At 37.8% G+C, this 16,052-nt stretch overlaps 1 protein-coding gene and 2 long non-coding RNA genes across 5 annotated transcripts; 2 read left to right on the top strand and 1 right to left on the bottom strand.

The window, feature by feature from the left end:
* Window positions 1-658: 658 nt before the first annotated feature.
* LOC121983324 lies at window positions 659-5,380 on the bottom strand. 2 transcript variants are annotated; one of them, XR_006112455.1, is made up of 4 exons: window positions 5,019-5,380; window positions 4,426-4,548; window positions 1,628-1,726; window positions 659-1,153 (listed from the first exon to the last, which is right to left on the bottom strand). It is a non-coding gene; the product is annotated as an uncharacterized LOC121983324 (long non-coding RNA). The 2 variants fall into 2 exon arrangements; XR_006112456.1 differs by having other exon boundaries at window positions 5,170-5,380.
* A 1,011-nt stretch (window positions 5,381-6,391) lies between these two features.
* LOC121983323 lies at window positions 6,392-7,134 on the top strand. The gene is made up of 2 exons (XR_006112454.1): window positions 6,392-6,644; window positions 6,733-7,134. It is a non-coding gene; the product is annotated as an uncharacterized LOC121983323 (long non-coding RNA).
* Window positions 7,135-9,297: 2,163 nt separating this feature from the next.
* On the top strand, window positions 9,298-14,226 carry LOC121982143 (putative E3 ubiquitin-protein ligase LIN-2). Of its 2 annotated transcripts, none has more exons than XM_042535058.1 (8): window positions 9,298-9,686; window positions 9,830-11,029; window positions 11,158-11,293; window positions 11,984-12,954; window positions 13,059-13,203; window positions 13,301-13,552; window positions 13,638-13,950; window positions 14,065-14,226. In XM_042535058.1, exons 2-8 carry the CDS (start codon window positions 10,044-10,046, stop codon window positions 14,172-14,174), a joined length of 2,913 nt encoding a protein of 970 aa, XP_042390992.1. In that variant the 5' UTR covers window positions 9,298-9,686; window positions 9,830-10,043; the 3' UTR covers window positions 14,175-14,226. The 2 variants fall into 2 exon arrangements, with proteins under 2 accessions (XP_042390992.1, XP_042390991.1); XM_042535057.1 differs by having other exon boundaries at window positions 11,158-11,316; window positions 11,980-12,954.
* Window positions 14,227-16,052: the final 1,826 nt, after the last annotated feature.

Here is a 16,052-nt window from a genome sequence, read left to right as displayed (position 1 = left end):
TTATATAAGCATCCAAGTCATTTATCCTAAAAAAAAGAAACATAGAGAGAAAAAAGCAAAAAAAAAAAAAAGGCAAGAGAGAAATACAGAGAGAAAAGGAGAATGTCCAAGCAAGAGAGGGATTTGTTTCGTGGATCGGTGAAGGGCTTTCCGATTTTGTGATTGCTCTTCCAACGACAAACATCATTCTTCTTCAGGAGATACTGTAAGTTTTTATAGTGTTACCGGCTTCGTATTTTAATCACACATACATATCAATCTTGTTATACTGACATATGACTAGAAGGCCTACTCCATACTCCAATACAAATTTAACATATCTGTATTCATACTTGCAAAATGTGTACTAATTGCTCAGAAGATAAATCTACTCTCCAGCACATTCACCTAACCTGGACAATATTAATGGTACCATTAACATTTGTGATTTATGATGTGAGTTTGAGATCAAAAACATATAACTGCTAGATACAAATAATTCACAAGCAGTACGAGTGGTTAGGTGTATGTATGAAGCTGATAACTGACTCAGACAGGCTAAAGTTAATAGGCCTAACACAAATGTTAGATCAAGGATGAAATTGACATAAAAATGAATCTGATTTTGGAACAGACATGATAAAGTTACAAAAACACTTGTCTAATTTGACTTCTTTTATAGAAATAGAAACGTAGGGTGCTGCAACACACCAGATCATAATTTGACTTATTTATTCAACTTTTAAAATTACAAGATTAGAACAACTCAATTATTACTTATTTCAAGTTGCCTCTAAATATTGCAACTCACAGCTACTCATGCACTCGTCACAGGATGCTGGCCTGCATCCTTCTAATCACTGGATTTGTTTTTTGTTATCTGTTTGACGATGGGTTAAGAACTACAACATAAAAGTCAGTGATGCAGATATTGATCAAGAGGTTAACTTAAATCATGCTACAGCACATTTTTATTGCAATAAATACAAGAACAAAAATGCTCATGAATGAATGACTAGATAACTACTGCAGGACAAGAAAATATAATGACTTACTTCAGTAGCTTTGTGATAAATCTCATTGAAAATCTCTTCCTCCTGTATGTGATCGGTTTCAATGGAGTCAAATAATGGATCTACTGCATCTGCAACTGGTTCTCCGGCAGTTGGATCATCTATAGTCGTAAAACTTAAAACAATGTTTGCTGTCTTCTCAACGTTAAAAGGAAGGGAAGATGTAAAAAACATGAATAGTTCACACCATACAAAACCAACCAAAAATAAAAAAGAATTTTGAACTAATGAGGGGTTAACCATGACAGATCAAGTGCTACTTCGGAGACGGTTACTGGAAGATGCATGCATAAAGCCTTTGGAAATAGTTGATATTTTATCACTTAAGTGTGGTGTTATTTTAGTCGACCCCACCTACTAGGATAAGACTTGATTGTTGTTGTTGTTATTGTAAGTGTAGTGTTATTTTAGATAAACCTAGTTCATAACACCGGACAACCACTAACATGCCAAAATTTACAGAGATATGTCCATGGTAAAACAATTGAAGCATAAATTAGATATTTTAGCTTAATACAGTATGTGTGACTAAAATATCCCTTCAACTTCATGCAATTATGACAATTATGTTATACCTTGTTCAATTTCTGGAGCAACTTCTTCAATAGGGATTCATAAAGCTTTGAGGGGTCCCCGCCATTGGCAACTTTATCCTTCAATTCTGATATGCATCTCTTGAAAATAAAGAAATCAGAAATATTAATATGCATTTGCCTGAAAGAATTTGTTGAGTATATGGAACAACTAGGTAGAAACCTGCCTTCAATTATGCATCCTTATTTTTTTTTCATGACCAATACAAATTTTCATTGCAATGAATAGCAAGCTACTTCATTAGGTGGCAACTCTATCTTTCAAATCTAAGCAAGTTAAGATAAAAGGAAAAAAATGCTCAGAAATCTACAGATGAATTTGCTTACCAATTATAATGACAAACAAGTGAATTAAATATTTCAATTTGTTATGCTCCATGCTACTTAATGCTATTTCAACTATCATTATAATTGGAAAGCTACTTCATACTCAATGCTTGTTGTATTGCTTAAAGAAATCTCACTTACCATTGAGCTGTGTAATGTCATGTCTTTAACCATAGCAATACTAATACAACCTAGTGTTGTCATTTGTAAAATTAAATTGATTCTTCGAAACAGTCAATGCACCTTCAGTCTCAAAATTGAATATTGAAACAATGACAAAAATTTCTCTACCAAAATCTTTCTTAATCTGATAAATGGGTACTGACAATTTTTACCTCTAGTTGTACGCTGTCTTTTTTATTCTTATAATATATATAACAAGTTATCCAAATTATGTCTTCCCTATACGCCCCAAGTGTCCATCAAAATCTACATTTCTATTTACTTTTTTAAAAGCTTTTATCTTGTAATTTCTAGCGTTCAATGGTTTTCCATGTTTAGTGTAAATCATGATAGTGTGCATTTCATAGCTAGTAAAAAAAAATTATTTACAGCTTTTCTTCTTGAACTCATTATTGTTAACAAGAACTTATCTCATCTCACTATTTTATAGCTTTTATCTAAAATTACACTCTGAAACAAAATTTATAAATTTGAGGAACCTTTTATATCTTCTAATACCTAACTTCTCTATATGAAATATGACAACATTTCCATTCTTATTTTAGCTACCTAATAAAGGTTGTTAAGCATAAAGTGTTTCCTTATGTTGACAATCTTTTGGGTTCAACACACCACTCAAATTTCTCTTCATATTAGAACTTCCAACACTATGGAATGCATTTTCCATATCCTTAATCTTAGTAGCCATCAAAGGCACGTTGGATTAATATTATTTGTTAGTCCAAATCTTTCATCATTCTATCGTAGGAAAGTCATGTAATTATCCTGAAATTCAATCTAGATTAATGAAGTTTCAAATACTACTACCTAAGACTATCTAGCATTTTTAGTTGCTGTTCATTACTTAAAATTTCACAGGTACACAAATATTTCAAGGAATTTAAACAGAATAACTATTGAAATCATAGTAGTAATGGGGAAAAAAGTAAGGGGGCATTTGGTTTGTGTTTTCTATGTTATTTTCTGTTTTCATTTTCTGAGAAAATGGAAAACGCATTTGGTTTGTGTTTTCCACATTCATTTTTAAGAAAATGAGAGAGATTTTTCTAAGAAAACGAAAAACGCGGAAAAGTCATTTTCTGAAAAACGAAAAATGCGCGTTTTTCAGAAAATGAAAATGAAAATGGGGCAAACCAAACACACCCTAATTTTTTCAAGCGGACTCATCATTATTTGTAAAACAGATATATTTGTGTGAATAAAGTAAACTAAAATCACAAGAAGTTAAAAATAGATGTGAATAGTTCATGCAAAGCATTGATGTCTTAGATGAATCGTGATAAACTTATGCCAATGTGTGTAACCATTTAAGAACAAAAAGAAAAAGGGCAAGGTGAAGATAATCAATATCCCATATTTTCAACATGTAAAGAAACATTGAGATCGATAAGTATTTGAAGTTCCTACAACGAGTTATTGAAGTAAACACAAACAAAGCAGTATCTGATGTTCACGTAGTAGACAAGGCATGTTAAGGAAATCAAGTATTGTTAAAAGGTCTTCATACTTTAAGGTGCCAAGTCCTGGATTACCAAAGGTGCTAGGTGAGAGCCGAAACAAATCAAGGTGCATTTATTTTAATAATCATATTTAACATTTAATGTTTTGTTCCTTTGACATAAGAAGAAAAAAAATTGAAGAGAAAGATGGCCATTCAAGCATATCCATGTTTACTAGAGGAAACTTGTGGATAGTCTAAAATTTTACTTTGGCATGCAAGTTTGATGTTTGTTTATATTTGTGTTAGCATGACTAAAGGGTCAATAATAAGCAATTCAAATTTTCAACAAAAGAATGCCAGAAAGTTGCAACCTCAGCTTCTTTATTAACAGAATAAACATTTGTTGAAGATAATAAAGAAGAAAAATGGAAGACTAAAGTAGTAGAGGGGAATAGGAGAGAAACAAATAAGGGGGCAAGTAAAAAATATTAATTGTTTTTCAAAATTGTAAAGATCTTCACATCATTACAACATCACTTGTTTATATTGAAAAAAGTATGAAACATCTATGTGAGCACCTATAGAGCATACCAGATTGAATTCTCTTCCTAGCAAGATTTAAGGTGCTCCAGTAGGCTTTGCTTTGTAGAGCACCTACATCACGTGCCTTAAAATAGGAAAATCTAGTGATTTTGCTTCATCTTAACCATCAATTTTAAACAACAGTGGTACATCAGGAACATATATGCAGCTTCACAAAAGAGGATAAACAAAGGTACAACACACTAAAAAAAATTACCTTAAAATTTATACAGGATAATTAACTTACCCTAACTCGTCCAGTCGCACCAACTTGCTCAACCTTGCGAACAAATTGATCAAAGGAATAGTAAGGGATTAACTGAGAATGCCACTGTGCTTAAAGACCAGTCAAGTTACCAAGATCAGCAACCTGGAAAAAATAGAATGTAGCTTAATCACCAGTGTCTAAGCACACATTAAAAAAAAAAAAAATGAACCCTTTCTTTCATGAAAAATCCCCATACAAATTTTACTTTTTGACCAGATTCAAATTGTTGCACGCTGACATCTACGTTGACTGAGTTATAATCCAGTCCACAGAGAGCAGCAACGTAATCATTCAAAAAGGCATCTCAAATAACTCAAAATTCCCCAAACCCCATTATCTAAATTTGAGAAGAATAATACATCGCATATCAACGGTGAAAGGTGAATTAAGTATGTCACAAATATCAAAGATTTTGTCCATTAGTTGAATTGAAGCACAAAAATAAATAGAAAAGAAGGAAAAGGAAGTAAGGCAATCATTCGTCTAAGCTCTCAACTAGGGAGAGCAAACAAAGATTTCAAGAAAAAAAATGAACCAAAGAAGAAAGAGAACAAATATAATATTCTTTTTACTTAATGGCCGCAGCCGAGATACTTGAAGGCGCGGGGGAAATGGCGAACCACATAACCAAGGCCATCCTCCGAGTTCAAGAACCGCGGGGTGAGCTTGAGCCTCGTTCTCAGAGCCTTCTTAATGGAGGACTTGGTGACCGCCAAGGCTTACCGAGAGGCTGAGTGGCGACGAGATTAGGGCTAGGTTCATTAGGGTTTGAAGAAGAGGAAGGACGGTCGCGCGACCAGTGCTCCGTACTCCTGCACTTGATGCACCCGCCGGTGCAGCCTTCGTCCCGCCTCACGAACTCCTCTTCTCCATCGCTGTCCCTCCATTCTTTCCGCCGACTTCTCTCCGGTCCTTCTGTATAGCAGTACAGCCTCGTGGCGGGAAATGAATGAGCCAAAAAATATATATATATTTTTCGTTATCACTAAAAAAATATTTTATTTTAAAAAAATAATTAAAATTTATTTTATTTTAAAATATATTTCATATAATAACCTTGTCAAAATTGTCATAGTATTAGAGTAATTTAATAATTTTAATTATGTTAAAAAAATATTTTAGCATAATAATATTATATATAATAATTTTGATAAATAAAATAATTTTATTTTATACCTTAGGATAAAAGTTTTTTAGATAAAAAATAAAATAAATATTTATTGACAATAAGTAACACATAGGGGTGAACAGTCAACCCGCAAATCGACCAATCCGTTTATACCGACCCGAACCGAACCGAAAAAATAAAATCCGCAGGATATAGGACCGGATATAGGGTCATGATATTACATTATCCGATCTAGTAGGGTCGGATAGTTTTTTATCCCAATAACCGAACCAACTCGATCCGCGATCCCCCCTACTTGTAGCAACTACTGTCGATAAGTTGCTACACGTTCTAGTAACTACTGCGAATAAGCTGCTACACGTTGTAGTAGCTACTGTCGATAAATTGTTACACGTTGTAGCAGCTATTGGCAATTAACTACTACAACGTGTAATGAGTAATGTCTATTATCATTTTAAAATATTTTATTTTTTATTATTTTATATTTCATTGGATATAGGGTCGGATATCCAAATAACTGATAACCCGTCGAATACCTGATACATAATAACCGCCGGATATAGGGTCGGATGTAGGTCCTGATATTGTATTATCTGATCTAGTAGGGCCGAATAATTTTTTATCCTAATAATCAAACCAACTCGATCCACGATCACCCTAATAACACATCATCAAAGATGCCTTTTTAATTTTTGGCCCATACAAATTGAGAGGAAAATTAATGTGGTATTTTTGAAAACCTAAGTGCTTTGATGAAAGTTTTGTAAAGTAAACAAAATAAGGAAACGCAATTTCAATAATGCCCTAATCATGAATTACGAGTTTAGTCACGAGTTCGGTTAAAGGCCAAACTCCTCGAGTCACGAGTGAGGACACGCGCGCCTACTGGAGCGTATGTAATCGTCGGCGACTCCAAGCGGAAGAATCGCCTCCTCCCTTCGACGTCGGCGAGTCTCCTCTTCCCATGTCGGATCGCGAGGCGGAAAACGTCGGCGCCCTCGTGCGCCACCTCTCGCGCCTCCTCCATCCCAAAATCTCCGACGTCCTGGCCCACGCCGTCCACCACAAGGTAAATCGTGCCTTTGTGATCCTAACCCTAAAACTTTCCCGCCTCGATCAGTCTCCGATTGGATCCTAACCCTAAATCGTCGCTGGAGGTGCTTCTCTGGTCTCGCAAGGAGGCTTGTCTGTTGGACCGGCCGTTGAAGGACGCCAATGTGGTCCAAACTGTTGCGTCTGCTGTTGAGGATGAATTCAAGTTTGGCTTTGGGTTTTGGAATCTTCGATGACTGTCTCTAATTTTTTTTTTCTTTATTTTGAACTATCGTAGTTGACTCTCTGACAGATCGTGAGGAATAGACTTGGTGGTTGCCGAAGGGTAGGGAATCAGAATAGATGAAATCGTTCTACATTTTTGTTGTTTACTTCAGAACCACTTTTCCTTTTTGGTTGTATTCACCTACCTATATGCTCGATTTCAGTCTACAAGTAATCTAGGCTGTAATGTGCAGATAAATATACAGTTTAGGTGGATCTAACTTGGGCATCCTGTGGCTTTACATACTGAGTGATGATACATGCTTCATTTACTTCAGAATCACTTTTGCTGTTGTGGCTGTATTCATCTATATGCTTGGTTTCTATCTACAAGCAATCTAGGCTGAAATGTGCAAACAAGTATACAATCTAAGTTGATGTAGCTTAGGCTTCCCAAGACCCAAGACTTTACATACTGAGTGTTGATAGACTGGGCTTTATGATTATTACAACCTTGATCCTATTTGATCAGACAATATCCTGCTTAACTAGTATCCAACGGGTGTGTTCCTTCAGGTTAGTAGGTTTTTAGTGCACTAAAATTACCATTAACATTGATTTCACATCTTCCAGTAAGCAATTTGGGGATCAATATGAAGCTTGCACCTCCTATTTGCTCTATCACTTGGATTGAGTATCAGCATGTTAAAACTGTAATTACTCATGTTGTGCTCAGCTTACTTAAATAAGTAATCTTATGAGCATTTCCATCAAGTTAACTTGATCATCTTCAATTTGTTTTTGACATAGATGGGTGGACATGAACAATTTGTATTACTGATTAAGACATTCCTGGCTTTGCCTATTGACATTTTGGAGTAATCCTTGGTTTATAAACTTGATAATTTTGTTCTCTTATTCCTTTTCTTTGGTCCTTTACAAATTACTCGCCAGCTTCTGGGAGTAATCCTCAGGAAGAAAACCACCGAAGAGCTTCAGGTTAATGATTTCTATGTGCTTTGTTCTTCTTCTTTCTGGTCTAGTTTGATTGAGGAACCCAATGGACGTGCAGAAACATGCTACCGATAGGTTCCTTGTGCTCGAAATGATCAAAGAAATTGGTAAACATTGTGATCTGTTTTTGATTGAAACTGTCCTTGATGATGAGAATGAGGTGGGCTGTCCTGCAGCGGGCATGAGTTGTTCCATGGGTTGAAGAGAAGTTTTTTAAAAAAAAACTTAAAAGTAAGTGAATTGGAATCCAAATTTAAAATTTTTAACCATTTCTATATTTTTTATTTATTTCCAAATTTTTAACCATCTTGAATTAGATTGAATTGAATTGGGTTAGAAATTTTTGGAATCAGCCAAATGATGGATTTTTTCGCGGGTTGATCTATCTCACCATGGGTCAATCCGTCTTACAACTCTACTCATTAGGATGGATCATAATTGGATGACCCCTTTATGAACCAGTTCAGATCCTCTGTCTCCAAATTTCTCTGTTCCCGTGTCTCCTACCGATCGGATGGACCAGATTATATTTCAAGACATCATGACATCTTTAAGATGTGTACAGTATCCTCGTGATGTGTAAGGTATCCTTGAGATATAATCTGGTTCGTCCGATCGACAAGGGGACACGGGGACAGAAAAATTTGGGGACAGAGGATCCGAACTCTTTACGAACTACCACCTGTGATCCCCAAAGTCCAATAACCCTAGAGTTTTGTATATTGATCTTTTATAAATATTAAAGTCGATAGCAATAATCTTACTTTATTATTATCGGTGGTGGTGACTATGATAGCTTAGTAACTTAAGCATTGCAAGAGTTTTGTCAGATAATTTTGATGCCCTTCGATGACTTCGGCAGCCAACGTAGATTTTTGGCGCATTAATGTATATAATAGTTTTGATCAAAACTATAAATGATTATTTTAAAATGCTTTAGTCATTTTAAAAGTAGGAGAAGTCTCTGATGACCTTTTAGAGTATATCTATTTATTCATATTCAAAATGTAAAAAAGAAATGGACATTTTGGATAAAATTATTATGGGGGAAAAATTAATAGAGCGCTATAAATTAAGAGAAATATTAAATATGTCATATTGTTTGGTTGCATTGCAAGTACGAGTGAAGTCCAATGTCTCTGTAACTCATCTATATATTCAAATTTTAAATTCAATTAAAATAAATATATAATAATTTGGATAATTTATTCTTTTTATAAAAAAACACCTTTTAGGCCAAATTTATTTGTTACTTGGCATAAAAGTGAAACGAGAATGTAAGGCTCTGAGTCAGAATAGCTTTCTGAATGTTTTCCAAAATATTGCCAAACAAGTGAATAATTGAGACCGAAACGACTGTAAGCATAGTAGATATATCGGCCCCTAGTGCCATCTAAATTTCTTCGTGCATGCCTATGAAATTATAAATACCCTTCTTCTCAAACAAAAACAAGATTGGGGGTCCAAACTCCAGCACAGAGATTGAATGTTTCATAAAGATATCTGCAGGCTCCCAAATGGCATCACTTAATAGCTCCTGAGCAATCTCCATCAGAGAAGCTGCCGCCTGCAAGTTTTACCCATCCACTTGCTAACTTTTATTACCCCTCTTCAGGCAACCAAAGCCGAATACTGAGGCTGAGAGAATCGAGCTCAAGTAGCTAGTGCGAGAAGGCGTGTCCTGCAAAGTCTCCCTCAGAGACAAGTAGCCACCTGCCAAACCTTGATTACTTCGAAGTTTTTAGCTTTTGAACCTTTCCTCGTAACCTGGGAGAATCACACATGTCACCGTGCAGTCGAGCACAGCCCCCTGCAACGGACAACGGAACGATCGAGCATGGTAAGAGGACGACTCAGTCTTGCTCAGTAATTTATGGTTTTCCCATCCCAGTTTCTTCGAATGCCGACTGACTGCTATTATGTTCTTCTTCACGTGTCACGCATCATGGGATTTCGTTTATTTTATGCTGTAAATTTGTACAGGGAGAGAGATGGAGCGAGCGCGGCGTGCAGAGTGGCGACAGAGGGTATGACAACTGCGCTTGCGGTTTGTGTTCCCTGAAATCGACTCCGCTCTTTGTCTTCATCCTCCGGCCATGCTGCGTTAAACTCAGTTCGCATCTTTCACTGCTCCATAAGCGATGCCCTTCACAAGGTCCTATTTTTTTCACTTAGCTATCCGGAGCCAACCCCGTCCATGGCTGCTTCTCTCCGGGAGCTCCTCGCTCAGGAAAGCTCACAGCTTTACTCCAACCGCAGTAAATCCACGAGCTCCCCACTTGTCTCCGCCAGGCGCCGGAGCTTCGACCGCCCCCGCCGCTGCGCCGGCCAACGCTCCGAACCTTCCAACTCCAATTCCAGGTCAACTACCGTGAGCGCTGCTGGATACGACGATGATGACCCGGTTGTTGACGAGGCCGCGCTCTGCGGTGTCGTTTCCGTCCTCTCCGGCTACGCCGGCCGGTTCTTGAAGGATGCTGACTTCCGGAGACGGTTGCGGGATAAATGTGCGGCGTGCATCGTCACGGCCCGGAAGGGCGCCGCCACCCATGCCGTGCTCACGAACTTGGAGATGGGGATCGAGAGCATCGAGAGGCTGGCGGAGGAAGGCCCCTACATCGGCGGCGCTGGGGACTCCAAGATCCGATCTTTGCGGAACTCCATCCGGCTGCTGAGCGTGGTGGCGTCGCTCAACTCCCCCCGGTCGCGGGCCGGCCTCTACACCTGCGGCGTGCCCAACGCCCACCTCTCCGCCTGCGCCCAACTCTACCTCGCCGTCGTGTACAAGATCGAGAGGAACGACCGCGTCTCTGCCAAGCACCTCCTCCAGGTGTTCGTGGATGCGCCCTACCTTGCGCGCAAGAACCTTCTTCCCGATCTCTGGGATCATTTCCTGCTTCCGCACCTGCTTCATCTCAAGGTGTGGTACACCAAAGAAGTGGAGCTCGTCGCCAGCTGGGAGGCGGCGGACAGGGAGCAGAAGATGAAAAGCTTGAACATGACTTACAACGATCAGATGGACGCCGGCACCGCTCAATTCGCAGTATACTACAGGGACTGGATTAAGGTTGACGGCAAGGCGCCGCCCATTCCCACCGTGTCTTTGCCACCGAGGCCCAGCTACCTCGAACCATGGGGCAAGAGATCTCTGTCTCTCTCACGGAGTTCCATCAATAAGAACCTGTATGTGATAACGTCCTTGGAAAACAATCTTTTATGTTCATGCCACTGTAGATTTCTTGACATCCCTTCTTCTTTAAGCTTAAAAATCTCTCTTTTCTTATGTTTTTATTACTCTAAATTCCATGAAGATATCAAGCAGTTTTTGGTCTGTCATTGGAACGAGAAGAAACTGGCGATGGCATCCTCATTGATGATGCTAAATTAGTCTCAGAAACTCAATTGGCTGCTGATTCAGATAGCACCGATCGTGGGAACGGTGTCCATGTGAGTCAATGCGGCTTCTCTCGGTAAATAATTCAACAAATGGTTCATTCTCCCATTCGCATTATTGATCTTCTGTGCAATGGAATCTACCTAAGTATATGATTGTTAGTATAGAGACACAAACATGGTGGATTGCTTCTCCTACAAGCAATGTAGTTACAGTAGATAGATTTGTTTGGGACCTTAACACCACAAGAAAATGTATTATTAGGAGTCGTTCTGTTTTCTTCATTGTTGTTAAATACTCTTCAGATAAGAAACCTGAAAGATAAACTGCTCAATGAATTTTGTCGATATGGTTCTGCTTCCATGCCTAGACATTAAGTAAGAAGCTTCTTAGTTTTGTTAGTATGCTGATTTCAGCTGCTTTACTTAATTAATCATGATTTGGATTCATAGTAGCAAGAGATTTTGATACTTTAGATGTTTGCTCTTGTTCTTAGACTCTTCTCTATCTTGCTTCATGATTTTATTCAGATCATGCACATCATCAGCATTATCTGAATTGTTTTTTCATTTTTTTTTTTGTCAAATATGAAAGGGGGGAGTAAACAAGCACTCTGATATCGTTGAAAATCTTCAAAATGTAGAGATGGTTGTGCTTTTTCATTCATGGTGGAAAAGTAGTATCTTATATGAACTAGTAACTTTTGGATGTTTTCTTACATGTTCTTCGTTTTGAGTAGACAGAATGATGTTGGTGTTAGGCAAAGAGAGACGGATAAAGTGCAAGAGAATTTAATCTCTAGAGCAGAATTGATACCACGCAAATCGCATTCTTTTAGGTTATTCTCATGTCGGAGTGTGCCAGATGCTGCTACCGTGCATCATGTGCCAACTCCCAAGAAGGAATTTGCAGTGGTTGCTCAAAAAACAGACAATAACATGCAACCACTGAATCTTAGCAAAGCAATTGGCTTAATTTCAGAATCTGATAATCTCAAAGAATGTGAAGTTGCAATTCACATAATTGCAAAAGCTTGGCGTGATTCACATAGAGATGCTACGCTTGTGACAGCACTGTCTACATCATCTGTGATCGAGGGCTTTCTTGAGGTAAATTTCACCTCTACAGATGATGATGTGCTAGAGTTATCTATCTCAATCTTAGCAGAGTTGGTTGCAAGAAATGACGTGAACAGACAGATAGTACTGCATGCAGATCCACAGCTTGAAATTTTCTTAAGACTGTTGAGAAGTAAAAATATATTCTTGAAGGCAGCAGTAGTCCTTTACCTGTTACGACCAAAGGCTAAGCAAATGCTATCTGTCGACTGGATACCATTGGTATTGCGGGTTATGGACCATGGCGATGCTTCGCAAAGTCTGTTTGCTATAAAATGTCATCCCCGAACGGCTGCATTCTACCTCTTAGATCAGCTTCTTACGGGCTTTGATGTGGACCGAAATGTAGAGAACTCGAAACAGTTGGTTGCTCTTGGTGGATTGGACCTGCTGATGAGAAGACTTGAAATAGGTGATTCTCATGAGACGCACTGTGCTTCAATCTTAGCAAGATGTGTCAGAGCAGATGGAAGCTGTAGGGAGTACTTGGCAGAAAACATAAACAAAGCATCGATAGTTCAACTCCTCCTATGCAACCAAATGAAGTCCAACAGCAGTGCAATCACTTTGCTGAGTGAGATGGTTTGTCTCAACAGGTTTGTTCAACTACTCCAGTGAACTTGTAATTTGATTGTAGTCATGTTCAATGCAACATTCTTGCCTCAAAACTTCAATCTCATCCATTCTTCTAATTACACAGAACAACACAGATTATTACCTTCCTGAAGGAATTCAGAAATGCCGGTTATATGAATGCAATGCATGTTCTATTGGTTTATCTGCAACAAGCGCCTAATGAACAGCGTCCACTAGCTGCAGCTCTTCTACTGCAGCTTGATCAACTGGTACAAATTCCAACCAAAATCCTCATCATTCTGTTGCTTTGTTAAAAGTTTCCAGTATAGTTCTATGTGCGGTCTCGATATGGCAGTTATGTTTCAGGGAGATCCTTTGCGGCATAGTATGTACAGAGAAGATGCAGTTGATGCTCTAATCACAGCCTTGGAACACAATTTACACAACAGAAAGATCCAAGAGAAGTGCAGCAGAGCTCTTTTGCTCTTGGCAGGCAGATTCTCTCATTCCGGGGAGGACACCGCTGAGGCATGGTTGCTAAGGAGAGCAGGTCTACAAGACAGTTTTTCAGACTCATTTAGAAGCAGAGAGATATTTTTAGATGAAACTGTGAGACCGGTATGTTTCGAGATTGATTAGTTCATAGCCATCTTATTCTTTTAGGGCAAACTGTTCCAATTATAGATTTGCCTTCAACTAACAGGAAGAAGAAGAAAAAGCGACTGAAGAGTGGCTAAGGAAGTTGGCCATCACCTTGCTTACCAGTGGTAATAAAAGGTTCTTAGTGGCACTTTCAAATTGCATATCTGAAGGAATCCCGAGTCTCTCGCGCTCATGCCTTGTCACAGTGGCATGGATGAGCAGCTCTTTGGCTTCATGGCAGAATGCAAACCATTTGTTGTTTCATGCTTGTTCAACTCTTGCGCCGCGCTTGTTTGAAAGCCTGAGCTATCACAAAGCCCAGGAGGAGAGGGTGTTGGCTTCACTTTCCCTATTCAACTTTGTTAGATATCCAGGCAATGTCTCGTCTACTTAAATGAATCTTTTTTCTCCATGGTTTCCTGTAATTGTTCTCTAGAGCTCATATTTGTTCGATGTTATTTATATATTTCTTGTTCATCTCTCAACAGAGTGCCTTCCTATGCTTTTTCCATTGGACAAAGAAACAGTTTGCTCACTGCAAGATCTTTCTCAAGTGACTTGGACAGCAAAAGAACTTCTTTTTGCGAGCTGCAGATGAACAGGTGCAGTGTTTCCTGATGTAAATTACAGTATATTATTGGAGATGAGAGGAAAAAAAAAAATCCATTCTCACGAGCTTATGGAACTCAAATCCTGCATAATTTTTAGCTCCTTCCTGGCAAAGGCGAATTAATGTTGTTAAACTATAATAAGGCCAGCTTTTTTTTTGCTGCTTTTGTTTTTGTTTTTTTTTTTTGGTTCAAAACTTCGTTTGCTTGTAAAAGGTAATATGAATTGTCTGTCTATTGTTTGTCCTGAAATCTCAAAAAGATAAATCTAAATCCCATTAATATTGCCCCTGGGCTGGCACAGTTGATTAATGCATATGGTATTATTGTAATAAGTCATGGGGTTGATTTTAAGTGTGTGTGAAATGCACCATAGATCACTAGACATGGGTAATTGTGTTGGGCGAATGATGCAGGTAAGATAGTGTAATATTATCCTGTGCGTTGTTGAATCTGTTGATTCGTTTATGAATGTTAAAAATAATTTTCAAAAAATTGTTGATTCGAAAAGGAATATAGGAAATAGAAAAGTAACGGTACCATTAAAAATATTATTAAACTAAAAATCTTCACCTTAAACATCAACTAAATAGACCTTTATGTATGTCCAAAATCCTAGGACGTGAAAGAAAGTAAAATAAAAATCAACAGAAGAAAAAAAAAATCTTAATATAAATTAAAAAAATCCCAAAAAAGGGGAAAAAAATCTAAACATACTAAAAATTTAAAATATCAACTGACTCAAAATCCTAAAATACCAAAGACAATTAATTTTTAAATAATAACAAAAAATTATTCAAATCCTTCTACATCAACCATCCCGAGTTGAAAAAAAACTCATCTTCGAGTTTTGAATAATTTCATATGGTAGCTCAAGAGGAAAATCATCTGGTATCAACTTGATAATCATTTGCTATGGACAGATGCGTGCTAGAATAGTTTTATTTGATCCTTGTCTTTCAAAGGTTGATTCTTCAACTACATTAGTTTTTTACAAGAGGTTTCTGAATCTATGTAGGCAGGAGTTGTAGAATTAAAAAGACGCTAGAGGGGATGAATAGCATTCTCACTTTTTTTGGAATAATGAGTTAAAATAACACAGCGGAAAAGAAAGAAACGAGAACAGAAAGACAATCGCTAACATAAATCTTTTTTTACTTGGTTCGAACCTTTCGGTGACTCTTACTTACTTCAAGGCCCACACTCATAGAGTGTTTTCGTTGGACAATCACTATCAGTTCGAAAATGTTTACAAAATTTGAGTACAAGACCTTGTTAAATTAAAAATGCCGACAACAGAAGAAGTAATTGCTTGAGTATTGGTTGTCGGAGTAGCCTTTCGGTGCCGTTGGAATCTTCTTGGAGAAGTACGCGAGTACAAAAGTCAGAGCGAGTGATATCTAGAAGGCTTTGGTTGAAGTCTTTTTAATGGCTCTTTCCAGGCACCTGGAATGTTGATGACGTGGCTGCAACTCAGTGAAACTCAATCTCTGAAATTTCATACATCTTCGGGTGCCCATACCAATCCGAGTGCTTGAACTTGATGTGTATCGGGCAATCAGTGTGTGTCACCTTAGCCAGCCACCTGCTGGTTTGCCTAGACCTCCTCCGGGTGCCCGAACCTCCAGGCGCCTAGACCAAGTTATTAGGAAATAATTATTATAAGTAAATAGTTATTTGTTTCCTAATTATTAAAAAATAATTATTATTAGGAAATACTTATTGTTTTCATAATTTATGTATTTTCCTATTTTCACTTGTAATGGTATTTATATATACCATATGCTATCATTAATAATATGTATGAATTCTATCGTCAATATGGTATCAGAGCGATAAGCTTAACAACAATCTTTTTTTTAATTTTT

Source organism: Zingiber officinale, chromosome 5A, assembly GCF_018446385.1.
Source record: "Zingiber officinale cultivar Zhangliang chromosome 5A, Zo_v1.1, whole genome shotgun sequence".
Taxonomy (NCBI): Eukaryota; Viridiplantae; Streptophyta; class Magnoliopsida; order Zingiberales; family Zingiberaceae; genus Zingiber; species Zingiber officinale.
This window is presented reverse-complemented; position numbering and strand designations above follow the sequence as displayed.